The sequence below is a fragment of the Primulina huaijiensis genome, chromosome 18 (assembly GCF_012295235.1).
Source record: "Primulina huaijiensis isolate GDHJ02 chromosome 18, ASM1229523v2, whole genome shotgun sequence".
NCBI classification, from domain to species: Eukaryota; Viridiplantae; Streptophyta; class Magnoliopsida; order Lamiales; family Gesneriaceae; genus Primulina; species Primulina huaijiensis.
In genome coordinates, this window is record NC_133323.1 from 4,398,273 (window position 1) to 4,425,748 (window position 27,476).

Consider the following 27,476-nt stretch of genomic DNA (forward strand, 5'->3'; position numbering starts at 1 on the left):
AAATTAAAAAGGTAAAGTCCTCAATGCTAGCCAAACTGGCTTCACATGTTAATGCACAGAAATCTTGAATCCCATATGATGAGATGAGTTAATCTAAACAATAAACACTTTCACAAAAACCCCATAATCATGAATTCATTTGGCTTCGTACGGGTGTTTACTGTTTTGTATTATCGTCCATGAGAAGTATATCGTACCGTACCGAAAATCTTATATCATATACCGTATCGAAAATTACGGTATAAGAAAATTATACTGATACCGTACCGAAAATTTTGATCGGTATACCGAAAATTTCAGTACATATAACTAGCATACCGATTATATCGAAATTGTACGGTATACCAAAATTTCGGTACAGTATCGGTATATACCGTTTTATACCGAAAAAAACCTTACATTTTAAATTTTTTTATAAATTTATTATTTTAAAATATTAAATATTTTAAAATTTTTGTATATTTTTCGATATTTCGGTATTCCGGTATATATCGAAATTTTCAAATTGCATACCATTACCGTACCGAAAAATTCGGTATTGTTACCGTACCCAAATCTTCGGTATATCGAAAATTCGGTAAATTCGGCATTTTATCGGTACAGTAATCTCAGTATACCGAAAATTCGGTATTTTTTTCCATCCCTACCTACATATTCTGGTTCAAAGCAGGCTTGTGCTACATGCGTACATACATCTCAATCCTGCCATCCTTGCTTAGGTTACATTTGAATCGAGAGATTTGTAGCCATGAATTTAAAATCGATTTGACTCCTTTAATGAATTTAAATGTTGGTGAAGTTTGAAATCCACTTATTAGCTAATGAATAAACAAGTATAAAAAAAAAAAAGAAGTAAAAAGATGTATTAAATCCAATGATTTCAAGAACACCAAAATAAGTGAGATGTATTTATTATTATGAAAATCAATCGATTTAAATACAACCTTTTGCCTTTTAGCCAAGTCGGTAAGGTTTCACATCTTCAACTTTTCTTTATATATTTTTATGGCATCCTAAGTACATGTTCAAAATCCTACTTGAGTTCACGCCCATTGTGTTTCCTTTTGTGGGTCTATTAATTAAGAGATTCCTATTCCTATACGCTAAAATGCTAGACAATATTAAAGTTCTGTTGATTTTTTGGTTAGTGGTAGTTTGGTTCTATTTTGGAAATTCTTAATTTCTTATATATTAAATTAAAACAACTAGTGTAGATCTATTAATTTTTTAAATTAAATTTTTTGTTTAGCAATATAAATTTAATATAAAGTTTTAAGTAGCAATATAATTTTAATTTAAAATTTGAATAGCCCACGCCGTCCAAAATTATCGATCTGATTCAATTAAACCCCAATTGTTAATTGATGGTAAATATATACCATCAAACTACCCATAAATGATAAATCTAAGATCACTTTCGACATGATTAAATATTAAGATTGAGATATAATTTTTTTTTTGAAGGACGTTGGAAGATGCATGTACTCTTAAATGTCAAAACCATACAATCCATTCAATATAATTAATCGATATTTAGATTTTTTTTATAAATATCATCATGTAATTTAATTTTTTTTAATTTTTTGTTATGTTATGTGTCATTTAAAAGTTTTAATCCATTAACAATCAAATTTTTTTAATTTGTATATTTTTCCACTACAATGCTAACCTGACATTGAATACGTCAGTAATGTCTTACGCTAAGTCATTATTTTTTCAGTGTCATGTATAGGTTAACGACTTAAAACTAAGAAGAATAAGTCTCATGTGAGACAATATAGAGAATTTATATTTGTAAGACGGATCGACTCAGTTCACATCTAGTTAGAGTTAAGAGTAATATTTTTTAGTGAATCGAATTGAGTAGGAGATCTGTCTCATAAAATTGACATGATGAATATGAGTTTATATTGACTAAGAATTAATCGATATAATTTAAGTCGTTTGCCTTTATTTTTTCAACACATCTTAATTTACTATGGCAACTATATTTAACTAAATAATTTTGAAAAACAGACACCGGTCTTTATTTTTATTTTTTTAAACTCTAATTCTTTTTCAACCATTGGATTAAAAATAATAACTCGTACATAGACAGATAACACAGTAGCCGCCTCGAACTCTCTCTTTGCCCACCATTTATCAGCCGCCACCGGACTCGAAGTTTAAGTTTTTTACAAGTGGAAGCCATTTTAATTATTGTAAACTATCGTATTATGAAAATTCAACCGCGATGTCATAGGAAATTTGAAAAAGTCGAGGTTTTTAAAGTGATTCTTCGTCACAATTTTTTTTTGGTGTGTGTGAAAAGTAATTGATTAAAAAAACAAATTAGTAAAAAGCGTCATGGGTAGTACTATTTATTGATTGAGTAGGTCTCTTGTTAAACGATCTTACGAATCTTTATCTGTGAGACGGGTCAACCCTACCGATATTCACAATAAAAAGTAATACTCTTAGCATAAAAAGTAAAATTTTTTCATAGATGACCCAAATAAGATATTTGTCTCACAAAATACGATCAATAAGACCGTATCACGCAAATTTTTACATTTATTTATCGAAGAAGGCGATATTATTTGTTTCTTTATTTATTTGAAGAATTGATCCAAAGTTGGTAGGGGTCCATGTAGATGTGATTCACATACATCCTACACGAGTTTTGTTCCTACTTTCCTAGCTAGCTAGATTTGGATATATGCCATTTGAATACAACTAGCATATATAATATATACAATTTTTTAATTTTTTTTGCAATAATAAAAATGTTAATTTGACTATCATATAATTAATTTTAACATGATCAATTCAAATAATTATTAACTAATCCAATGACTTTGATTGCGCCAAAGAATGCACCACCACTTGCTCCTTCTATAAATTGCCCTCCAAGAGCTATTCCCCTGTGCACATTGGGATCCATCGACAGTAATATACTCACAAAGAGAAGTAGAGTGAAAATGGCAACTTTCCCAGTGGTTAACATGGAGAATCTCAATGGAGAAGAGAGGCCTGCAACGATGGAGATCATAAAAGATGCCTGTGAAAACTGGGGTTTCTTTGAGGTACTCTTCTTTATATATGTCATATATATTATCATTATACACGATATATATATATATATATATATAATCTTGTTTCTGTAGTATGTTTTTAAATAAATTTTCTGCGTGTTGAATGGTGTGATCTTTATAGTTGGTGAATCATGGGATTGCTCATGAGCTTTTGGACACGGTGGAGAGGCTGACAAAGGAGCACTACAAGAAAACTATGGAACAGAGATTTAAGGAAATGGTAGCGAGTAAAGGGCTGGACTCTGTTCAGTCTGAAATCACTGATTTGGACTGGGAAAGCACTTTCTTCTTGCGCCATCTTCCTACCTCAAACATTTCAGAAATCCCTGATCTTGAAGATGAATACAGGTTCTTATCCCAACACTTGACACACACCAAGATTCTGGTGATGAAGGGGTGACTTTATATATATAGAAACTTTCCAATTTTTTTCGTTGAACGGTGACACCATCCTCGCTCCCAGTGAGTTGTATTCGCCCAGAACACGTCAATAATAAGCAAAACATGGCTATTTTCATTATCTTGGTAGTCCACTAGGGACGTCGCCCCGGCTCCTTTAACTGGACATAGTACATGATTTATTCTGAATATTTGACTGCTGATGACAGGAAAGTTATGAAGGAATTTGCAGCCCAACTGGAGAAGCTGGCAGAGCAGCTCCTTGATTTGCTGTGTGAGAATCTTGGGCTTGAGAAGGGTTATCTGAAAAAGGCATTCTATGGATCCAAGGGCCCAACCTTTGGCACGAAGGTTAGCAACTACCCACCATGCCCCAAGCCAGACCTGATCAAGGGTCTCCGAGCCCACACAGACGCCGGTGGCATCATACTTCTCTTCCAAGATGATAAGGTCAGCGGGCTTCAGCTACTCAAAGGTGACGAATGGGTTGACGTTCCGCCAATGCGCCATTCCATTGTCATCAACATTGGTGACCAGCTTGAGGTAATAGTTTAAATTCTAAGAGCCATTAGTTTTTGAGTCAGGGTAAGATAAGAGGGAAACCCAAATGAATTTCTTATAAATTTTAAGTCTAATTTTTCCGAAATGGCAAGTTATACCCCAAAATCCATTCAGCTATCCATCTTCTTCCTCCTGTCTTATTTCGTCTCTACCATCCAGAACAATGGATCTTGGCTCTGCCCATGGGTCTAACCAGGGAATTGAGGGCGATGTAGTGAAAGGTGAACAATATCAGGCGTGCAGGAGTGAAACATGAATTTAAAATAATTATGCACAAAATTTGAGAGATTTTTAGATCTAGGGGTGGGGCAATCCCGCTAGGTCCATCCCCATTTCTATGGATAGTAGTGAATCTTGCTCAAGTTTTTCTTCCATTTTATGAAGGTGATAACAAATGGAAAATACAAGAGCGTGCTGCACCGAGTGATCGCACAGACAGATGGAACTAGAATGTCTATTGCATCATTCTACAATCCAGGAAGTGATGCTGTGATCTATCCGGCACCAGCATTGGTTGAGAAGGAAGAGAGCAAAGATCTGTACCCGAAATTCGTTTTCGAGGATTACATGAAGCTATATGTAGGAGTCAAGTTCGAAGCCAAGGAGCCAAGATTTGAAGCCTTCAAGAACATGGAAAACACGGCTAAATTGGATCCAATTGCAACTGCTTAAGTACCACTAAAAGTAAATGGAAACTTATAAACAATCCAGGGTGTTTGTTAGTTTGTTAATTATTGTCATATTTCGTAGTTCAGAGAGTTTGGTTGGCTTGTATTGGTTAGACTAGCGTATTATGATGATGGGTTTAAAGAGAATTTCTGTATATCTCAATCGACTCCAAGTTTCTATTTTGATGATAGATATATCTTTTTTCTTCATTAAACTTGAGGTTTCCGATAATGCTTGAAGGTTTCATGTATAAAAAAAAAAGAACCTTTTAAAGAGAGTTTCATTTCTACTCGAAAAGCAGCCTTCGGTGAAAGCAATAAAGAGAAAAAGGGACCAACTTTTAATTACTTGTGACTCAATATAATACCACAATTTTTTTCCCCGAAGCTTCGACTTTTAAAAGTGCTTGCCTACGAAATTTTAGCCTTCCCAATAGTAAATAATGGAATGATAACGAAGAAAAGAAAACATAGATATCACAAATATTTTCTTAAATTCATTTGAAATGGTTATCATACAAAATTAAGTTCCTAAAATGTACTAAGATGTTCGTCCTCAACAATTTGGTTACCACTGTTTTTTTGCGACCAAGAATCATTAAAAAGAATCGTGTTATGATATCATATAGAATGTGGAATTAAATCCGTCAAACCAGTAGATCATCCCAGAAAACACCACGTAAAATAAGGAAAAAAAAGAGCTACAAAGAAAATTAATCTGTTCATGTTGTGAAACTATAGAAGTACAAATGTTTCTGCTAACATTTCATGCCACCGAGTAAATCTATCCAAGATTCTAAATGGTAAGGGAGAAACTAAAGTTAGCTCAGACCTCAGTACTAATGAAAAATAAGACCACTCAAAAAAATAATGCAACGTAAATCATGATTCATGCATGTACATTGCTGACTTACGGATGTTACTCGCAAACTACCAAATCTCAGACAGTTTTAGAACACAGCAGAAGAATGTCAGGACGTTCATGCATCAGTTCAACCGGGTAAACTTAGCTTCATAATGCATAGCTGACACCGTAGATGTGATTGTATTTAAATCGTGAATATAGCGCCTCATAAAAATTCGAAGCAGAGAAGTGTGCAGAATATAATACAGAATTAATCAAATAAAAGAACTATACAAGAATAGTTCAACTGATCTTCAAACTCAATGTACAAGCACAAGATCACAAAAGAAAGACCAGGAGTTGGTATCAATTTTAATCCGAGCTGACTTCACTGAGGTTAACATGAATTCAACCAACGAAAGATCAAGCATCTGAAAGTATAGATAAATGCCACAGGAACATGATAATCTAATTACTGCCATATTTCTGGAATTTTCTCTTTTAATCATTTTCGTGTAAATAAAACTTTACGAGATTAACTATCATTATGTTCTACTCAACGTCAAAATGTACTCCCAACTCCCAGGTCAGGTATAATTCAAGTAACGCATTTTCTATCTATCATGCTATAATAGCCTACAATGTTAATTTTTCAGATAACCAGAAATTAAAATGCATAAGTCGGACCAAGACATTAAGCCATTTTGTTTTTAACACGCAAAAACAGGTGGAAGAACATGAAAAAACATCGCCAGTTAAATGCTCTCATAAATCAAGATGAAACATTTTCAGTTTCAAGGATCAAATGAACCAAGTTCAACAGAAATGGTACAATCATTTGAAAAATTCAGTGAAATTATTTCAGGAGTCGTGTTGCAGCCCAAAAGGTTACAAGGACGTGACAATAAAACTTCTGATTCAACCCTAAATATGGGTAGGCAACTCCAAGATGATAGTTACAGAATGCTGTTATTTGCTGAAGAATCGGGCACTTCTGCAGCAGCTTCTTTAGAACAGTGATTTCTCACAACCGTCGAAATGTCAGCTTCAGAAGCTCCGGCAAGTTTGAAACGCTCCATTGCAACATCAAGATTTTTCTCCCAACCAGACAAGCCCAATTTACATTCTACTTGGGACCTCTCAAAAAGCATATTACCCCAGAATAGATGAATCTGAGATCTCATCACTGAAGCTTGCTCTGCTGCATCTTCTGGAGAAATTTCCTCTCGACCCCCTATGCCTGAGGTATCACCTTCTGCACCACTACCCTGTTTCTTCCATCTTTTTGAAAGTTCATCCTTCTTGTTCGCAATAGGATATTTGGACTCTTCAGCCCTCTGTTCCTCCAGCTTCTCCCACATCTCAGCTGCAGCCTTCATTCTTTCTTCTGCACTATCAAAAAGGCTAATAATTTCAGTCGGATCCAACTTGGACAAGTCATCTTTCTTTGCTAGTATGAATGACCAATGAAGTTTCGCCATTTCAAATTGCTGCTGTCCCAGAGCCAACAACCCTTCGTAAAAATCCGGTTTGATCAATAGAGCCTCCTCGTATTTCTCTTTGGCAAGAGAATACTTCTCTCTTACCCAATCATATGCAGTTTGAAGCTGTGTGGCCATTATCTCTTTACCAGACGAATCATCTGTTGGCATTTTTTTCCTCGCTGCACACATATGAACATTTCCCCAGTTAAAGAAGGCAAGAGCAGCCACCTCCTGAAACTTCATTGCTGCCTTGTCAAAAAGGCTTTGAGCCTCTTCACTAGTCACCATTTCCTCAAGTGCTTCGGAACATTGTTCCATACCAAGCTCATGCAGATCAATATGAGCATCAGGGTCAATACCGACATGGGTCCGAAAGAGCTGTGCAAACTCGAATAGCCAATCATCTATCTCCACCTCCTTATAATCGAGGTCTTCTGGTGCTCGAGATTTTTCTTTTCGAGAAAATTTTTCTGGTTTATCAATCTCAGCATCCACAAGTTTTCCTGCACGATCAGTCAGTGAGATTTGTGACACATCATCATCTCCCCTATCCCCCTCATTCTCAAGAGGCTTCTCTTCATCTTCTTCTAGTAGAGGTGGCTCTTGCTCAGGACTCACTTCAACAATATGCAACCTCAATAGACCAATAGATTCTACTTTATCAGCATCAATCTCTTTCAGAATAAGGTCATCGACACATGATTCAGCCATTTTAAGTTCTGAGGTACATGTTATAGTCACTAAGTCACCATCATTGTCCATGTATTTTATCAGGACAGCTTTTGACATAGGGAAACGTTTGCCAACCACATTTCTCAATTCTTTGAAACTGCAATTCACTGGCATTTGTGCAAGCCTTACGTCATGATCATAAACAAGTTTCAACGGTCTCCATCGGTTTGTAGAGTGTGCAGATTGCTCATAAAGTGGAAGCGAATTTGGTTGACCAAGCAACTTTTCCTTCTGGTTATCCTTGCTACCATCAGTATTGGATCTCGAAGAACCATTTGAAGGCTTCAAGACAACTTTTGGAAACTGGATTTTGGTCTCTCCATCATTAACAATGGGCGGAATTGGATAAAGCTTTTCTGACTTATTATTAGATGGTAGAGCTGGTCCTGCAGCTGAATGTGATGGCTTCTTAGACAAAGGTCTAGCTGGCAAGGAAGGACCGAGGCCAGAAACTGGGGCCCCGCGAACCGCAGAGGCACCTAAGGCAGCTGGCGATGGGCGGCTTTGGAGGTCCTGCTGGGCTTCTGTGCGAGGTCTGGACGCCATCCTCAATCTTTCAGCAATCTCCAAAGCATCATGGTTATTGGCATCCACAACTAAAAGTTCTCGCACATCCAGTATGGCCATTTCATATTTCCCTATCGCCTCAAATGCACGAGCTCTCCTTAGAAGAGCTCGGGTATACCGGGGCTGTACCTGAAGCGCCGAAGTACACTCTGATATGACAGCATCATAGTCAATAGGTTTCATTTGAATCAAGCACGCCGCTCGGTTACTGTGAAAGACTGCTCGATCCGGACTTGTTTTAGGGGTAAGTTTAAGGGCATTTTCATATTGCTGGAGGGCACCTAAATAGTCCTTGGCCTGAAACCTCCTATTACCCTCTTCCTTAAGCTCATGGGCTCTTTTTAAGTAAGCCGATGAATCTAAATTAACACCACCGTTAGCAACGGGAGGAGGGGATGAGCTATCCCCTCCAGAAACTTGGTACTGGCTCTGGGTTTGGTTTCCAGTGCTCTTCTTTTTCCTACTCCCAGACTTCCCCATAGACTTATTATAAGTCCTTCCCAAGACTCAAACTTTACGGTGTAAATATTCAAATTGTTGATAAATAAACTTTTCTCTTCGATGTTTTTGAGTAATGATTAACACCCTTTTTCCAAAAATAAGAGAGAACATAAAAAAGTAAATGAGGGAAAGAAAGGAACACTGACAGGTACAAATCCCACGCCTTTATTGAGCTGATCGATTGCTTTCGGATTTGAATGACGAAATCCAGCAGCAAAATAGACGAAGATTGAAACAGTCTTTCGAATTCAGACTGGGGTGTGAAATATGGGGTCTAGTCCAGGAAACAGAACTGAGTTGGAGTCTGAAACCCTAACTAAAAAATGGATTCGATGCCCCACGTGCGCATAGTTTCTGTTGGGCCCGAATGGTGTGGGCTAACACCGCTTTGCTTAGGCCCGAATACAGTAACAAATTTCACAATTTTAAATGTCGATGGAAAAAGGAAGATAATATTTCCTTCCAAAAATAAAAAATAAATAATCCGTCCCTTCCTGACGAGGGCACACATTTTTATAGAATCAATTTAAGAATTAATGAAGTAATTATATTTTTTAATGATTATTATTTTTTTAATAACATTTCAATAGTTTTGTAACATAAATAATAGATGACATAAAATCATGATATTTTTTCATTGATATTATAGTTAGTGTTATTCAACTCATTACTTGTTCTCTATTACAATCTAAAATAGGTTTATGATAAGACGGGTCGACGTGGTACGTACATGTGTTCAATATTTTTAATATAAAAATAATATTTTTTATTGATCGGATGAGATCGAAGATCTGCTTCATAAAATTTATCGGTTAGAAAATCTCATAAAAGTTGTTGTGTTCATCTCTCTTTTGTAGACATAATTGTTGTTCGCGACGGCGCTACGAAGCCAAAATTTATATATATATATATATATTTCTGACACGAGTTTCCGATATCATAAAAAATCCGCTGTAATTTATTTTTATTTTTATGGGTACTAATTCTCTTTCTTTCTTTTTTTCCAAAAATAATTTCATTTAAACCCCGCCGATCTGTGTAAAGACTCCTCCTTTTCGTTCTCCATTGTTTTTGAGACAAGTGACTCGTATATTCTCTTTTGATTATCTCGTTCTTCAAGTGTTCGTTTCTGTCCACCAAAAATCGCTTGAAAACTCTGCAGAAATCAGTGTGAAAAGCTATCAAAAAATCAGTGCCACATGAGGTTGCCATTTTTTATTCATATTCAGCGCCGGAAATTCATCTTAATTATGTGCTGCGCTTGCATATATCATACTATATCTTCTGTGTTGTATTTTTGGTTGCTATGCAGATAGACAGAGTAGAAAATTGTGCCCTTTTTCTACTTTAAGTTGGGGTGGAAAATATCACTAGCATTTACGGAGTATGTCTCGATTGTGATCCAATTGTAGCAGAAAAACTGAAGAAATCTAAACCCAAATGGAGGCGGAGGTGAAAGAGATTTTATTGCCTTAAAACAAGTTGATTTCTCCCAGTGACTCATCACTCAATGAAACCAATTTCGAGCTGAAAAGTTACAGTTCAGGTCTCAAATGGTTCTTTCTTGATTACTCTAGTCTATGGAAAGCTGGGCCTTCGTGGTCGATTTTTTTTCTGCTAAATATTGGGATTCCGGTCGTATCCCACTTTGTATTTTCTTGCTCCGATTGTGATCTGAGCCATCAGAGACCTTATGATGCTATTGTGCAGCTATCCCATCCAGTATTTACTGCACTTTCTTTCATTATTCTTTCAACTTTTGCTCGTAAATATGGTCTCCGCAGATTTCTGTTTCTCGATAAATTGTATGATGAAAGTGAAAAGGTTCGAAAGGGGTATACGCAACAGCTTCAGGTAAGTTAATATATATTTACACATGAATTTTTTTTCATCTTTTGGGTTTTGAATCAAGTGTCTGTTCTTGTCTGATATCATTGATTCATTGTTCGTAAAAGTTTGATTTGTTGTCTCCAGTGCTGAGCGTATACTCGACTTCTTTACTTGGTATACATATTTTGACGCCTTCCAAATTATGCGAGGATCCAAATTAGTTTAGAGGACGTCAAAATATGAAAATAACATTAATAGAAAAATTATTGGTGAAATTTAAAATTTGTTAATTTAAGAGGCAATTAGCCAAGTAATACAGTTGGTCGAAATTGGGTTACTAACATTTGGTGCTTTGGTTCAGAATTGGAAAATGGCTGTCTCTTGGCATGGTCTTTTGGTTCATTTGAATTTTAATATTTTTCAGCTTTAGTTAGATTAATGCTGGTTCTTTATGTGGCTACGATATGTATTGCGGGAAAGGGATTGATAGCGTCGACTGATCTTCTTTACGGACCGTGAATTTGTTTTGCTTTCATGTGCATATATTGTTGAATTTTTTATGAACGGTGCATTGTACTATCCATGAGCCAAGTGGTGCTTTGAAAATACTAGAATTGTAAAACCATTTTTGCTAAAGAAAGCACACCGAGAAGCATCGTTTCTTCTGACAAATTAATTTCCATCTGTCTTATAACTCTTTGTTTGCTTTTTAATTTTCTATTGCTTTGTCTTGGAAATGGATGTTCAAATTTGATAGTACTATACGGAAATGAAGCTCCTTTCAGCTTTTGTTCTCCCTTCTGTTCTCGCTGTTAGTGTGTACAAAATATGGTGGTTCAGCTCAGGAGGAACTTAAATTCCCTATTTGTACAACATTTACTTGAGCAAGATATTTTTCTTCATATTGCTGCTGTGTTCATGGCTATATCGTATAACCTCAATCTGTTTCCTCGTGTTTGTTCTTTTTCGGCTTACTTGTTATTTGTAAATACTCTGGCTGCAGGATTTTGCTCAGGTATTTGAGGGAGAATCTGACGTGGCTTCAATCTTGATAGAACATCTCAGGATTAGAAGGAATCTTCGTGTCATGAGCCATCATTTTAGGCTGTCATTCTGTCAACTCTGATTCTTGTAACATTAAGTCAGTTTGTTTCCTTAGTTGTTACAACTAAAACGAGGTCCACAATCAACATTGCTATAGCAGGAGAACTCGCGGTAATCTAGGGTTTTGAATCGACTTACCTGTACTTTTGCTGATTAATTTGCTACATTTACTAAACTGGTGACTTCTTATTATTTCACAGTTATGCTCCATCACCCTTATGACAGGGCTTGTTATCTGCTTGCGGAGTGCAGCAAAGATAACACATAAAGCACAGGCCATTACTTCCCTTAGCTTGCAGCTAATTGGCATGCCTGTGCCACAATCAACTCATTTGATGAATTGGACTATGAAACTCCCATGGCGGAGATTGCTTCGGTCCGGACTAGCTATCCAGTCACATCTGACTTGGATTCTGATAATGAAGAAGTTGAAGATGACGAACTGGACAATACAAATATCGTGCCCGTGTTTGCAAATACTGTTTTCTACCAAAGAGGCAAGCACTTTGTGAGCATTATCCATTTACTATTTAGTCCCATGATATGCATGTGCTGGTTGATGAACGAGTATATTTTTGTCAAGTTGTAAATATTACTCAATTCTCATTTACAATCACACGTATATTTTGGATCCCACTTACATGTTTAGTGGTATGTATTATGTATAAGTATTAATGTTGAGCTACCTTTTATGTGCTCGACCTTTTGGAGAAAGCGGTTTTTAACTGTTTTAATGAAAATTTTGCAGTGACATATTTTGAACATAACAAAGCTGGAATCACGGTGTATGGCTTTACGCTGGATAACTTGGCTCCTTATGATTCTTGCAGTTCAGCTTACTCTTACGCTGTGGATATATATTGAACAAGACAATTGGCATTTCCTGATTTGCGAATTATTCACTGGTGTTCAGGTATCATATAAAATCGAGAATGTACACGATTGCAGAAATATGCTATTATTTGTTTTTTTTTTTTTCATCTTAGATCCTGCGTGTCTAGTTTTATCAGTGTGTCGTACAATTCATGTGAGCCATTTGTATGCAACAAGATATAGCTACAACTTGGCAAAAAAAGAAGATACAGCTACAATTATGTGCAAAACCTTTCATCAAGTGTGATAATATATTTCTAAATCAATCAGCCTTTTCTTAATCTGTGGTGAGATCTAGTTAATTTGTTGAATGTGAACTGGAGATAATATTTAAATTCTTTTCATCATTGATTTGTTTATAAGATTTTATTTATTCTATGGATTTTAGAGTTATGTATGTTATTCTATTTTATTTTTTTTTTGGACTTTTCATTTGTTGATGTAAAAAGAAAACCCTTGATGCCGTAAAATCATTTCCACACTGAATGATGGGTCTTTGAATCATAACCTTGTCTTAAATCTGTGATTTTAACATAATTTTTTGTGTGTCACAATGCTGACGATCAACATATCAAGTCCAAATGCAGTAGAGATATATCGCGATTTCAGAAATAATCTGAAGTTATTTCACATTGATTGGTCATATCAATTGCAGCGAACTGCTTATAAGATATCCATACATTAGAATATCAAGGAAATAAAATAGAATTCAGTATTTCCCTCTTGTTACAAATGCTGTCACTCCATTCTTATGCCCCCGGTGGAGTAGGAATCACCTTTGGAATCGGAACAAGATTTCTTGATGGTAGGCTGCAGGGAAATATTGAAACATGAAGATAAGTAGTTTTTAGTAACATACATTTTGATGAATTTAAACAAATCCAGCATTTAGAAAGAAGCTTACAGGCACTTGACAAGGGGTAGGAAGCCCGAAAGATTGCATAGATTCGGAAGTTTCTGAGCTTTAGCAGGTAAGAATACAGGATTCAACGGGCTTAATCTTAAACACTGGCATAAACTATCCATATCTCCAGCTCTAGCAACGGTACTGGCACCATTGCAACACTGAATTCCGGGCATGAGAGGAAGGTAATTGCTGAGATATGTCGAACAAGGAAACATGCTTTCTAGAATCGTTCCGCAGTCAATCGCAGTCACAGGTACATGGCACTGAACTAGAGCCATTAAACACAACACCACCACCATTAAAATCATTTTCGCCATGCCTGATTTTTTGTCCCTGTGATAATTTTTGGGTGAATTCTTGAATGTTTCTTTTTCTTGGTATGCTGTGTATTGACCCTTTACTTATATTGCTGTGGCTGGTGAAGATTTTGGTGAGTAGGTATAGTAACATTAAGAACGTAACTGAGCTGTGAATGAGGATGACACAAATGCTAATAATATGGTTGGATTATCAGAATCTTGGTGAGTGTGATTTAACGAGTGAAAACAATTTTCCTACTCATGAATGTTTAAAAATAGTTGCTTAATTGGCACTTAATCTCGTTTAAACTTGAATATATATGTTTCATCTCGATTAAACATTTGCTTCTTAGAACATGAAAACTTGTTTATTTAATCTTAAATATATAGTGTTTCTGTAATTTTTTATTGTTTGACTTTAAATAATATAAATAATAATAAAAATTTAAAATATTTTTTTACCCGTAGTAATCTCATTTAATTTTGTGGAGCTTGAAACTTGACCACGAAATTCCGTCACAATTCACGTTTTTTTAGAACTTTGGCAAAAGATTATATTTTAACTTTTTTTTGTGAATTTTTAAGATATGCATGCAAAATCAAATGAAAGTAGAAAGCAAAAACACGCCAAGAAATAGGATTTTTTTAATGTAAGTTTTTTTTGTCTAAAATATTGAAGATTGAAATTATACAATGAAATCAAGTTAAATTAAGTAAAATCATATTTAAAGATTGAATATCTCTCATAAGGCAGCTGTCGAGGATCCGACAATGAACCTAATATTGAAGCAATAACTTTTTTTCAGAGTACAAATGTGATATTACTTCATATTACAAAGATATAATTTAATTGTTTGTACTACTGACGAGACTTGAGCGAAGACTTCAGACTTACTTATCTCGAGTAAAAAAAATACAAAGAAACAATTAAATCTACCTAAAAAGAAAATAGAAAACCTACTCGCAATCATCTTAATGGCACCAAGAAACGAGGCTTTCAACGCATATGATGTATAAATTGAAATTCTTGTACTATATATATATTTAAGTACCTAGATTTTCTATTAATTATATCAAAGTAAATCATGTATTTTTTAATTTTCTTGGCACCAAGATCATTTACTGAAATTGTTATATTAACACTTCATAAGTGATTTCTTTTAGATATTTTTTTCTAAATACTTTATGAACCATTATTATGAATATAAATTCAAATTGTTAATTCCTAAATTTTAGACAAATAATATTAAGTAAAAAATGACTAAATTGATAAACGTACATTATTATAATTAACTTGTGTATATACTGTATACATTGAGAAAAAAATTATATAAAACATAATAATTTTCATGGAAATTTTGATTCAACCAAATCTAATTATATTCGTCAAGTGACAAAATCTTTCATCGAGAATTTAAGTTCGATTAATATTCAAAACTCATGCAGTTTCACATTTACTGTTTCATAATTATTTATTACTGAGTACAAGAAATTAAACCCCAGCTCCGCGGCCAAATGATTAAGCTGGATCATCGATCTCTTCAAATCCTGTTCCAATAAACAAGACTACTCGGTGATCAGTTCTCTTATTTAATTTTCACACAATTTTTTTGGATTCATATATATTTTTAAAGATTAATTTGATCATTACCTGTTGCAGTCGACATTAGGGTCGATTGCCACGCGTTCTGGGACTTTGCAGAGCTTCGGAAGTTGCTGGGCTTTGGCAAGATTAACGGGGAAAGACCTCGCTGTGTCCTTGAAACACCGGCAAATGGCTTTCCGGTCTGCATGAGACTTGGTGGCGATCTTGTACAGGGACCGTACGGCTCTACAGCACGCGGCACTCGGTGTAGCATCCCCACTCAGCAGGAACGTCTCACATGGAACCACATGAGCCACCACGTCGTTACACTGAATCTCCGCTGTGAGACGGCCAAACATCACCGAGATTAAAGCCACCAAAGCCGCCAGCCACCAAAAACTACTCCGTTCCATTAATATTATCTTCTTTAATTTTTCTATACGTATTTGCCTTCAAATTTATACGCTGGATTTTGGAATGCAAAAGAAATCAAGTTATATGATTAAAAATGCAAAATTATATAGAAAGAAAACAAGGTATGAAAAATACACGTTTCGAAGCTTGTCAGCATTAGATTTAGAGGAAATCGTGGAGTGGTGAGGTGCTTTTTATGTGTGAACCCTTAAATTATGACCCGTCGGGGATATGAACAAACAACTTTTCACTGGTGATTTTGTTTTTCATTCACACGAAAACCATAAATATGCTTCATGCACACCCACGGTTTTGTTCTATTAACTTTGGTTTTATTCCAAACTGGGACACAGTCAAGATTTTGAATTTGAGTAAGTCTATTGTGAGACAATCTCTTGAATTTTTATCTGTGAGACGAGTACCGATCGCGATATTCACAATAAAAAGTAATACTCTTAGCATAAAAAGTAATACTTTTTCATGGATGACCCAAATAAAATATTCGACCCACGAAATTGATCTGTGAGACCGTCTCACAAGAGTTTTTGTGTTTGAGTTTAGAAGGGTTGAACTCTATGTTAAAAAAATTATTGATAGAAAATCGACTATTTACATATACATATTTATGCGTGATCTTTTGTTTTTTAAGTTTTTGAATAATAATCTCACCAAAAATTAGACAAAACATTAAATTTTATTATATTAATATTACGAATTCTGTGAAACGGATGTTTCTAAATTTAAATAAAGTACATTAAAATATATATTAATAATTAAATTTTATTTGAAAAAATTGTGTGAAAATTTGATTAAATAAATAATCATTTATTTTCTCAAATAACTTATAAAGCCATCTTATCATAATATTTTTACTTAAGGTATAATTTTTTAAATATAGTTTATGTTAATATCGTTACATATAGTAAAAAATTAAAGAACTGATCTACGATACAAAGTATATTAATTTAAATTTAAATAAATACGTATCGATTCATATAATAAGAAATAATATAATTCGCTTGATGATATTTAGTAGAATAATTAAATTAATAATCTTATCTTATAATTTCTAACAAAACACAAAAGTGTATATTTGATTTATTTATATATATAGTTAGCTTTTATCCACCAATCAATATACCGATCTCATTTAATTTTTACGTATTAATCATTGGCAAAAACTTGTGTGTGACGGTCTCACGAATCGTATTTTGTGAGACGGATCTCTTATTTGGGTCATATATGAAAAAGTATTACTTTTTATGCTAATAGTATTACTTTTTATTGTGAATATCGATAGGGTTGATCCGCTTCACAGATAAAGATTCGTGAGACCGTCTCACAAGAGACCTACTCTTAATCATTATAGATGCATATTTTCTATACTATTTTATAACGTACATATCTATTACTATTATTAAAAATATCTATAATATAGACAAAAATGATGTCTTGGTCTGTTTTTTACTCTTCCAATTTTACCCTTATGTGATATCAATCTTACACTTTTATTTTTATTTTTTTTAATTTCAACAAATATTTTTGTTTTTATGTTTTTTAAACTACAACAATTAAAATAGCATTTTAGTCTCTCGACAATTTGTCAAATTTCACTTAAGTCCCTTGATAATTATAAAAAAAATGTACACACACGCACCGCGTGTGCATAGTAACTAGTTATTAATTCAGAACGCGCACATCATATAACTAACATCGTTATATAGGAAAATTACATTTTTTTGTCATGTAACTTATATGTTTATATTTTTTTGTCTTGTCTTCGGTCTATATCGATTTTACTTCACTAATCTACAATTTTTCATTGGAGTGCAGACGAGACGCCATAAAAAATTATTATGTATCACCGGAAAATGCTAGCATGGCGACGAACGTTATTAACTTTTCCGACGTCACGTCAGCATTTCGGTGAAAAAGACTGAAACTGGAAAAAAAATTGCAATTTAGTAGACCAAGACTATGAATTAAAGATAACATGACCAAAAATGGAAAAAAAAAGTGTGAGTTACATGACCGAAAATATAATTTTTCCTTGATATTTGACGTGTGAAAAAAAAATTATTCGCCTCTTTATAATATAGAAATAAAAAATTTGATAGAGATCTATAAATGACAAATCATTCATATCAGTTCACCAAAAATTTAAAATTGTGGGTGTCCAATTAACCAAAAATAATGTATGCAGGATAACCATGCATGCGTAACTTTTCTAATGTAAAATAAATGTAAACATCAAATTTTATTTAATAATAATATTGAAGATTCGAAATACATGCAGCACAAGACCAACGCTTAATGATTCCCTCCATCAATGCAGTGCCCCTGCACCAATTCAATAAATGATATCAATTTAAATTAAGATGCATATATAACATTAGTTGGGATATGTTAATGCTATCATAATCCATAGTCTTTGTTATGATATAAATTATTACTTCACAAATTTGTAAGTATTTTTTTTTTTTGTAAAATTAAAATCTATTTGATGGGTTTTTTCCAAATATATTTTATGCTAAAATCTTTGTTCTTTTGGTAGAGTTGGTTGGCCGAATTACCTATAGATGCAGCCCCTCGGGAGGCTTCTTCAAGGCCTTTTCCCCGTGTTCTTGTACCGGTTCATTCCAACGCTGACAGGGATCCTGAGAGTAACGAATTTTATTTATTTATTTGAAGCTAGCCATGAAATTAAGTAACGAATTGATGAAAAAGAGAAGTGATTAAATATTTTGATATCCAAAAAAGGGATTAATATACTTACACGTCGCAATTTACGTCGAGTTGAACGGGAACGGGAACGTTGACACTGCACAGCTGAGGAAGCTGCTTCGCTCTGTCCATGTTAAGGTTTACAGTCGACGAAGCAGCTTGCTTAAGGCACTGGCAAACAGATCGGCGATCTGCTTGGGTAGAAGAAGCTTGCGACAATGCCTGAGCGCCTTGGCAACAGGGAACACTGATGTCACCGATTCCCGTCAGAAATGGCTGACATGGTATCAGAAATTCTAGAGCTTCTGCACAAGATACGGCCTGTGCTAGACCTGGCATGGTCGCTACCACCATGGACAAAACCAGTAGTATACCAGTAAATACACCGGAATTGTAAGCCATTTTAGCGCAGGACTCTTTGGTTAATGGTTTTGGTGAAATGTGTAGTATTTATAATAATAGAAATAATTGTCATGTAGATGCCAGCTATATAAAGTGGGCAACTAAGGGGTATCTTTCAACTAAATTTCAAAAAATATTAAAAAGAAAAATAAGATTAATTAATAATGTTTTATTTTATTTTATTTATTTTTTGGATAATATCAATTTTATAATACAGTATAAGCTCCATAAACTATTTTTAATCAATAAATCAGTAAATTTTATAAGGGATAATTTTTTAACCTCGAGAATTTTTATGGATAAAATAATAATTTAGAGAGGTTTTAAAATAATATTTAAAAAAAAACATTTTACAACTCATATTAAAACTGACAGTTTAATTGAAATTTAAAATAACAAATATTCATTTTTAAAAATATACCTCATGCTAATTTTTTTTTTTAAACCCGATTTGTTTTTAGTTAAATATCCAGATTTGCATCATTTTTTACTATGATAATGTAAAAGATAATTTATATCCAATTTCATAATATCATATTCTTTTTTATAATTATAACAATAAAAATATATTGTCTTACAAAACATATCGACAAATTTAAACTATATTATAATTTTTATTAAAGTGGGTCTCATGTGATACCGTCTCACGGATCTTAATCTGTGAGACAGGTCAATCCTACCCATATTCACAATAAAAAATAATACTATTAGCATAAAAAGTAATATTTTTTCATGAATGACCCAAATAAGAGATATGTCTCACAAATACGACCCGTGAGACCGTCTCACACAAGTTTTTGTAATTTTATTATTCAAACATCCAAAGTATTATTTTTAAAACAACTCCTTACAACTTATAAGCTATTTAAATAATTTATAAGACACGAGAATTTTTAAGTTGTTTCACATAAATTTAGCCACATACATTTTAAATATATAAATGCATTATCGAATCATGAAATACATTATCCTCGTTTAATTGATACTTATATAAATAAGATTATAATTAAGAATTAGTTTATAATTTACTTATTCATTTTCAACATTAATCAATCGTAGATTTTTTGTTATAATCTTATTTATTCAAACTTATATAAATAAGATTACCATTAAAAATATATTTTAAGAGAGTGAATGAATTAGAATTAATGATTGCGAGAATAATCTATTCTAATTTTATTTTCTAAAAATATTTTCTGGAAATGAAACCAAAACTTAACACAAAGTGTTAATGAGCTGTCCAGTCGAGAGTCCAACTCAGCTTTTGTTAATTATCAATTTCTCTCTCAAATTTTCAAATAGAATTCATTTTCAAAATTTTGATTTTGTAAGTTGCAAAAAAAAAAAAATTTGATTTTACCGTTATCAATAATTTGATGACTTTATTTTTTAACTGTTGATGAGTTTTACTCCATACAGGAATTAGTGATAAATTTCCGATTCGACAAATCAATCTCTAGCACAAAGAAAATATTAGTTAGCGAATCGATGTGGTTGTAGTTGAACATGCGATCAATGATGATAAATATGATTTTTTTAACACTTTTTCAGATGAATATGTTTTATAAAATATGGTTTGATTCGCGATAGTATTTATCCATATCTTTATTCAATCTAATCTCATGTTTGATGTTCCATATTATTTATCAATCTCTCAATCATTTATCTTACATCAATCAAATCATTGAATCGAAATTACAATATTATCTTTAATAAATAATATTATAAATATTTTCAAAAGAACAAAACATTAATATTACATTATTTAAATTTAATCAAATTAATCAATCAAATCAAACATTATATTAACCATCATTTTTATATATTTTAGTATTAAAAAATATTACTTTATCTCTATATTATTTGTCTCATACTACGAACCAAACGGATCGTCTTAAATTGTCTAATATAATTTGCAAGCTGTTACGTTATTTTGAGATTTAACGGATACAAATACAGGGTTTATTTTTACATTAAAAAAGTAAAAATAAAGAGCGACTTACGAAGGAAATGCGGACATTTATAAGAGAGAGAACCGGAGAAGATTAACGGCTCGTAGCCTCGTAGAGGATTTGTTTAAATGTACCAATTTCAATTCCCTCTTTCCGATCTTTTCAAATTCTTTCTTTCAAAAACTCACTCATCCTTATCTCACTTATCCGCACATTTAAATTCACAGAGAAATGGAAATCTCACCACTTACAATGAACTCGTATTCTATGGAGAACCGGAAAATGTATCAAACTTGGTTCAATATCGCCGATTCTGGTTCATTTCTCCCATTTTTTGACATATTTTTACAATCAATTGAAGTGTTTTCTCAGTGGATCTCTACTGTTTTTTAGTATCTCATCGATTGATTGTTTCTTGTACGCTTTTAGATGGCGATGGCCGTTTGACCGGGAAGGATGCCATTGAATTTTTCGCTATGTCCAATTTATCGAAGGCTGAACTCAAGCAGGTATTAACATCCGAATGTACACGTAGTTTTCCATTTTTTAGCAAAAATTTTATTGGTTTAAAAGAGTTCAATCCAGACATCCATTAGATTAATGCAAGGACATATATAATTTTTAGTATATGCTTTCTCTGTTGGTCTTTAAGAAATTAAATCTATTTATATGGCTCGAGTTTTAAGTTTGGATGATTTTGAAGCATGTTTAGTTTTCACTTTGGACAAATTTTTTATCATGTTCTAGTTTTTTATGCGTGAAGAATTTCTCTTGGGTTGATTCAGTCTGAGTAGTTTATGGGTAATTCATACGTAGTTTTTCCCTATAATTTTACTATTACCTGCTTAAAAGGTTTGGGCAATTGCTGATTCAAAAAGACAAGGATTTCTAGGATTGAAGGAATTCATCACATCAATGCAGGTTTTTATCCGTAATTAGAAAGGTTAAATAATTAAAAGTCTTGATGCATATGAGATTGTATATATTGATGTTTGCTCTCTTTTTGTCTTTGCTTCATATTTTAGCTGCTATCTCTGGCACAAGAAGGACATGAACTGACCTCAAATCTCCTGAAGGACGCAGGCAAGTGGAGAAATTGCTACCTTTTCTCATGTTTTACACAAACTACCCAGGCTAGCATTTTAGTGAACGAGATTTTTGCTCTGTAGTCTGATTTTGAAGTATTTTTTCTCTCAATTACAGTTTTGTTTGATGCAACACTACCCCTTTTAGGAAAATAAATTATATTTTACATTTTACAATGAGACCTAAGAAATAGTTTTTATATTGTCAACAAGGTGCTTTATCCCATTATCTCTGTAGTACTTTATATGTTATTGTTCGTATAACTCAAATTGAATCTTTTGTTCTTGAAGACCATCTGGAAATATTGAGTCCTCCATCTATGGAAGGTTTGGATACCTTTGTTGAAGTAAGTACTTTTCGTTCTTGTTTCATTCGGCTTGCACCATATTACGATCTACTGAGGTTTCACCCTTGCATTTCTCACCCAGAAGAATAAAGTTCCAATATCAAATGACCATTCTGAAATTAATGGTCAGTAAAATATTTAATTTTTTGATCTAAATTATTATCTTGATTCTTATGATGCTTTTGATGAGACGGACATTAAAAACAATGCAGGAAGTACTAAGCCGCAGACAACTTCTGCTAAGAGTTTGTTTAGCAAGAAGTCTAAAAACAAGGTACTACTATCTTCAGTTTCACTTACTGTTCGTTGCGAACTTCGCCCAAAACAATTAGGTGCATTTCTGCTTAATATAGGACAATGCTAATTGCACTTGAACATAATGTTAAGTGATTCCTGCTTGTCAATGTGCAAACATTACTTTGAAAAACGCGTAAATCATCATTATGTTGATGACTAGCGTTTAATTGTTGTTTACTGATATCATTTTCTTAAGATAATTCAGCCTGGTACTTAGATGTAGTTTTTTATATATATTTATTGTCCGAGTGTCTGACTCGTCATTTTCAATATTTTCGCCAGAGCATCACCTCATTTGCAGCCATTACTTCGGTTGTTGATGGTTTGAAGATGTTATACAACGAAAAGTTGAAGCCACTAGAAGCAACCTATCTCTTTAATGATTTTGTATCTCCTGCCTTGGTGGGTGGAATTAAGACGGCATTTTTGTGTATAGAAGAACATAAATTTTTATTTTGCATGGGCATATAATTACTTGCGAATATTTTTTTTACTGATAGACAAGTAGTGATTTTGATGCCAAACCAATGGTTATGCTTTTGGGTCAGTACTCAACTGGAAAAACCACATTCATAAAACACTTGCTCCAATGTAACTATCCAGGTTAGTAATCTTCTAACCATTTAAAATATTTAAATAACTTCATAGTTCAATCATGTGCAGGATTATTTTCTAGCTTGTGACTCACACTTCGTTTTTCCTTTTCAGGTGCTCATATTGGACCTGAGCCAACCACCGATAAATTCATTGTTGTCATGGTACTAGAAGTGAGATGAGATTTGTGTTGTTTTCGAGTGTTAGGTTTTTCATTGGTTATACATTTTCATGTTCTCAGTCTGGGCCAGATGAACGGAACATTCCTGGCAATAGTGTTGCTGTTCATGCAGACATGCCGTTTACTGGATTGACAAATTTTGGTGGATCTTTTTTGTCTAAATTCGAGTGTGCTCAAATGCCACATCCCGTAAGTTTTGATTATTTAGAGACATTTAGAGTATCACAGATTGTAATGTTAAGTTTTTAACAATTTAATGCAATTTTTACCTACAGTTACTTGAACACATCACACTTGTTGACACTCCTGGGGTTCTATCTGGCGAGAAACAACGGACCCAAAGGAGCTATGATTTCACAGGTGTAATATCATGGTTTGCCGCAAAATGCGATCTAATTCTCCTTTTGTTTGACCCTCATAAACTCGACATAAGCGATGAATTCAAGCGGGTGATTTCATCGTTGCGTGGACATGATGACAAGATACGTGTCGTCCTGAATAAAGCAGATCAAGTTGACACTCAACAGGTGAGGATGACAGACTAGTAAATTTATGTGGATTTCCATATGGTACAGTTCTTGTATAATAAGGATTCTGACAAATTTCTTGCCGCATGTTGCAGTTGATGAGAGTTTATGGGGCACTAATGTGGTCACTTGGGAAAGTTTTGAACACTCCAGAGGTGACGCGTGTCTATATAGGGTAGGATTCTCATCTCTTACCCTTGGAGCTTATAGTTTCATTGCAAGTAGTGGCATTAAAATCAAGTTGAGTAATGAGTGCTTAATGCCTGGTGAACTACTCTAATTTTCAAGTTGATTAATGAGTTTACGGGGCACTAATGACTTGAAACTTCATTGCCCCTTTTTTAAAAGACTTCATAAAAATTTCTCAGTGAACTTTTCTAATTTTCGGAGCATAGATCTTTTTGTGCATTCATATTCTTAATTATTAGTTTTGCCATTTCCCCTGTTATCTATAACTCATCTATATCTGAAACATTTTGGACTTGATTAATCGTGGACTGATGTCAATCATATTCCTGTGATCTGCAGGTCATTCGACCAAAAGCCTGTGAATGAAGCAGCCGTGGGACCAGTGGGGAAGGAACTATTTGAAAAAGAGCAAGATGACCTCCTGCAAGACTTGATAGACATCCCCAAAAAGGCTTGTGATCGCCGGGTAATGACTAAATCCAACTTTATACAAATAGGAAATGTTATATTTGCTGCCTGTGAATTATTATTAGCACTAAGAGCCATATGCTCGAAATGGGAATCTCTAATTCAAGTCCATTTCCAGATCAATGAATTTGTCAAACGTGCTAGAGCCGTCAAGATCCATGCCTATATAATCAGCCATCTCAAGAAAGAAATGCCTGCTTTAATGGGCAAATCAAAAACTCAGAAGAAACTTATTGCTAATCTAGATAACGTATTTGCAAAGGTAAACCACTGAATACATATCTTAGTTTTACCTTTTTAAATAAGGTAATAAAACACAAACTCAAGGTTTACTACGATTGGAATATCCATTACACAGGTCCAGCGAGAATTTCATCTTCCTGAGGGAGACTTTCCTGATGTGGATCAGTTTAAGGAGGTCTTGGCTCGTTATAACATGGATGAATTTGAGAAACTGAAGCCTAAAATGATTCAGACCGTTGACGAAATGCTTGGCTATGGCATCCCGGAATTATTGAAAAATTTAAGGAACCTGAATGATTGAAATGGGAATTGTTTCAAGAAGTTTTGAAGTTCAATAACCGTGGAGGTAACGCTTTATTTAAATAGGGTGGTTATATTTGAGTTAAACTCTTTCGAAATTTCATTATTGTTCCAACAGGTTTCATGTATATTCGAGTTGGTATGTGTTCTAGACATTTCGAAGCATTATCCGTCTCCAAGTTTTGCACTCATATCTGAAGCACAATACAATTGATTATAATTATTCCCGAATAAATCATATCTTTGTATATAATAATACCACATGAACATTAACATGAATGCCATAATTATTATCGTCAAATTCATGACAAAGGGACAATGATTTTTTTTTTTTTTTAAAATTACAAACAGGTGAGGGAGTCTCGAACTCTAGTCTAATTCCAAGTTGACATAGGGTGAGACTAAATGAGTTACAAGCCTGGTCTCGGGACGTAAGCAAATGAATTTGCAATGATATATTTGGCGTATTCATTTGTTTACCAACTATAGTTTATACCTAACAAGTCTAGTTTTGCAATCAAATCAAAATTAAGGAAATTGAACTAATCCTTCCTAAAAATCGTAACCAAGACTAGCTTGTCTACATAAAAAAATGCTTTTGCGAAGTCAGTTATGTTAATAACTCTAATTAACTACTGTTATGCGTCTAATATTGGAAGTTGCCTAACTCTCTCCAAATTAATTTGCATGCTTAGCTTTCATAATAATAAATTAATTAATTTGTTTGAATAAATCTATTTGACAATAAATTTTAATTTGTTATTTTTTTTAAGTAGATTTCAAATTTATATCATCATGGTTCTTCTATCATATCCCAAACACAATTTAAAGAACTGATCAAATTCATTAAATTTGTAGTGGCAATCAGAAACAAGACAACAATTGAAATCAAAATTCCTGGAAAGAACCCGTAAAGTTCGCAGGTTGTCATAATCCGAAGTGAGCACTCAAATTTTGACTCAATCCAAAAGTATTTATACTCAAAGTCCAATCAAATAGTCAAAACCAGGAATTCAATTTTGTGTAATCCGGCACGCCTTTTCCTACCAACTATTGTACCTGAACAATATTATAAACTAAATAAAGTGACCAGATTTTCATCTATAGCAATTCAATTTTGTTTTGAAAAAGTAAGCCTCCACGGCATAAATCCGGTCGGCGAAGCAGACAGAAGGGAAAATATGGAAATTATAGAGGAGGAGAAAACAAGAAGCACAAAAAATGACGGCTTTGTTTGGGCAGATGAAAGCAAGAAATGAATACGAGCCACTTTTTTAATTGAGTTATCAATACTTCCAAGTTTAAAATGGAGAAGGTAAGATTTGCACACTCTCAAATGTAAATGGAAAATTAAACTCACACGAGGAATAATCGTTAATTTTAACTCAAAATCGTTGCAAAGGACACTGAAATAAGAAACAAAGAAATCTTGAATATATATTAATTAGCAAAAGGGATTTAACAGGGTAATTTACATCATGATTGCTTACTAGCAGACTTTTCTTGCAGCAAACTGAAAATGGCGTCAATGGTATAAGCAAAATGTAAAACTAAATCAACCTTCAATTCGTATGTTTATCCCCAAATCCTGTCTCCAAGAAAACTCATAAACCTCCTGAACGACCCTTTCTCCGCCACTTCCTCCTCATCGTCGCATCCGCCTCCGCCGGTAGTATCATTCTCAGCTTCTGAGTTCGAATAGAGAAAGTTAATATCTTGATTGGTCAAACTCAGCTCAGACTTGTTGGACTCCTGTAATTCAAGTATAATGTCTCTTTTGATGCTTTTAACCTTCCTTCTCTCCTTCTTGTTCTTCTCCTTCTTCCTCTCGCTGTCTTCAAAAGCATCTATTATCTCGTGTATCAGCTGACGATTGGGAGAAGAATCCCACTTCACCCAGTAGCTCATGTAACACCAAAAGCAGTAGCAGTTGAAGTACGGAGGGTGGTCTCCCGCCGCGCCCTTGGAATTTCCAGATGCGGAGGGAATTTTCTTGTGGTGGGTGTCGGAAAAGTTAGCGGAGGAGTAAGAGATAAGATACGCCAGAACTTCCCTCTCCTCAAGAGATAAAGCGGCCGTCAAAGTCAATATCGCCGCCGGCAAAAACGAAAGCACCTGGTCCGAAACCGCCGCCGGCGTTGGATGCACGGTGCCTCTCCTGTAGAGTTTCTTCATAGAGAGAGAAGCAGAGCAATGGGATTGTTTGTTCTTAGGTTTACCAATCGTAAAATAGCTTAATGGGAAGGATTCTTGAGCATCGAAAATGGTGACGACAACGGTGACGTGTCTTTAGTGATGGGCAATTTTCCAATGTTTCGCATGGGC

At 34.0% G+C, this 27,476-nt stretch overlaps 7 protein-coding genes and 1 long non-coding RNA gene across 9 annotated transcripts; 3 read left to right on the forward strand and 5 right to left on the reverse strand.

The window, feature by feature from the left end:
• The first annotated feature begins 2,846 nt into the window (after positions 1 to 2,846).
• Positions 2,847 to 4,893, forward strand: LOC140964735 (1-aminocyclopropane-1-carboxylate oxidase 3). The gene is made up of 4 exons (XM_073424639.1): positions 2,847 to 3,065; positions 3,196 to 3,422; positions 3,683 to 4,016; positions 4,419 to 4,893. Exons 1-4 carry the CDS (start codon positions 2,961 to 2,963, stop codon positions 4,704 to 4,706), a joined length of 954 nt encoding a protein of 317 aa, XP_073280740.1. The 5' UTR covers positions 2,847 to 2,960; the 3' UTR covers positions 4,707 to 4,893.
• Positions 4,894 to 6,280: 1,387 nt separating this feature from the next.
• Positions 6,281 to 9,133, reverse strand: LOC140964512 (protein CLMP1-like). The gene has a single exon (XM_073424353.1). It carries the CDS (start codon positions 8,807 to 8,809, stop codon positions 6,503 to 6,505), a length of 2,307 nt encoding a protein of 768 aa, XP_073280454.1. The 5' UTR covers positions 8,810 to 9,133; the 3' UTR covers positions 6,281 to 6,502.
• Positions 9,134 to 9,878: 745 nt separating this feature from the next.
• LOC140964113 (uncharacterized) lies at positions 9,879 to 13,059 on the forward strand. 2 transcript variants are annotated; one of them, XR_012172821.1, is made up of 4 exons: positions 9,879 to 10,034; positions 10,143 to 10,688; positions 11,477 to 11,875; positions 11,965 to 13,058. It is a non-coding gene; the product is annotated as an uncharacterized lncRNA (long non-coding RNA). The 2 variants fall into 2 exon arrangements; XR_012172820.1 differs by lacking the exon at positions 9,879 to 10,034 and having other exon boundaries at positions 10,049 to 10,688; positions 11,965 to 13,059.
• Positions 13,060 to 13,206: 147 nt separating this feature from the next.
• Positions 13,207 to 14,061, reverse strand: LOC140964111 (uncharacterized). The gene is made up of 2 exons (XM_073423647.1): positions 13,542 to 14,061; positions 13,207 to 13,447 (listed from the first exon to the last, which is right to left on the reverse strand). Exons 1-2 carry the CDS (start codon positions 13,859 to 13,861, stop codon positions 13,387 to 13,389), a joined length of 381 nt encoding a protein of 126 aa, XP_073279748.1. The 5' UTR covers positions 13,862 to 14,061; the 3' UTR covers positions 13,207 to 13,386.
• A 1,429-nt stretch (positions 14,062 to 15,490) lies between these two features.
• LOC140964634 (non-specific lipid-transfer protein-like) lies at positions 15,491 to 15,841 on the reverse strand. The gene has a single exon (XM_073424494.1). The coding sequence runs from the start codon at positions 15,839 to 15,841 to the stop codon at positions 15,491 to 15,493; it is 351 nt and encodes a 116-aa protein (XP_073280595.1).
• A 2,243-nt stretch (positions 15,842 to 18,084) lies between these two features.
• LOC140964010 (non-specific lipid-transfer protein A-like) lies at positions 18,085 to 19,001 on the reverse strand. The gene is made up of 3 exons (XM_073423489.1): positions 18,619 to 19,001; positions 18,416 to 18,499; positions 18,085 to 18,182 (listed from the first exon to the last, which is right to left on the reverse strand). Exons 1-2 carry the CDS (start codon positions 18,966 to 18,968, stop codon positions 18,445 to 18,447), a joined length of 405 nt encoding a protein of 134 aa, XP_073279590.1. The 5' UTR covers positions 18,969 to 19,001; the 3' UTR covers positions 18,085 to 18,182; positions 18,416 to 18,444.
• A 2,062-nt stretch (positions 19,002 to 21,063) lies between these two features.
• Positions 21,064 to 25,420, forward strand: LOC140965145 (EH domain-containing protein 1-like). Its single transcript, XM_073425212.1, has 16 exons — positions 21,064 to 21,236; positions 21,350 to 21,429; positions 21,773 to 21,841; positions 21,946 to 22,003; positions 22,297 to 22,352; positions 22,435 to 22,477; positions 22,565 to 22,626; positions 22,932 to 23,051; positions 23,150 to 23,252; positions 23,358 to 23,407; positions 23,485 to 23,613; positions 23,700 to 23,951; positions 24,047 to 24,126; positions 24,480 to 24,606; positions 24,727 to 24,870; positions 24,967 to 25,420. The coding sequence occupies exons 1-16, from the start codon at positions 21,152 to 21,154 to the stop codon at positions 25,150 to 25,152; spliced, it is 1,644 nt and encodes a 547-aa protein (XP_073281313.1). The 5' UTR covers positions 21,064 to 21,151; the 3' UTR covers positions 25,153 to 25,420.
• Positions 25,421 to 26,563: 1,143 nt separating this feature from the next.
• On the reverse strand, positions 26,564 to 27,476 carry LOC140964789 (uncharacterized). Its single transcript, XM_073424724.1, has one exon. It carries the CDS (start codon positions 27,324 to 27,326, stop codon positions 26,727 to 26,729), a length of 600 nt encoding a protein of 199 aa, XP_073280825.1. The 5' UTR covers positions 27,327 to 27,476; the 3' UTR covers positions 26,564 to 26,726.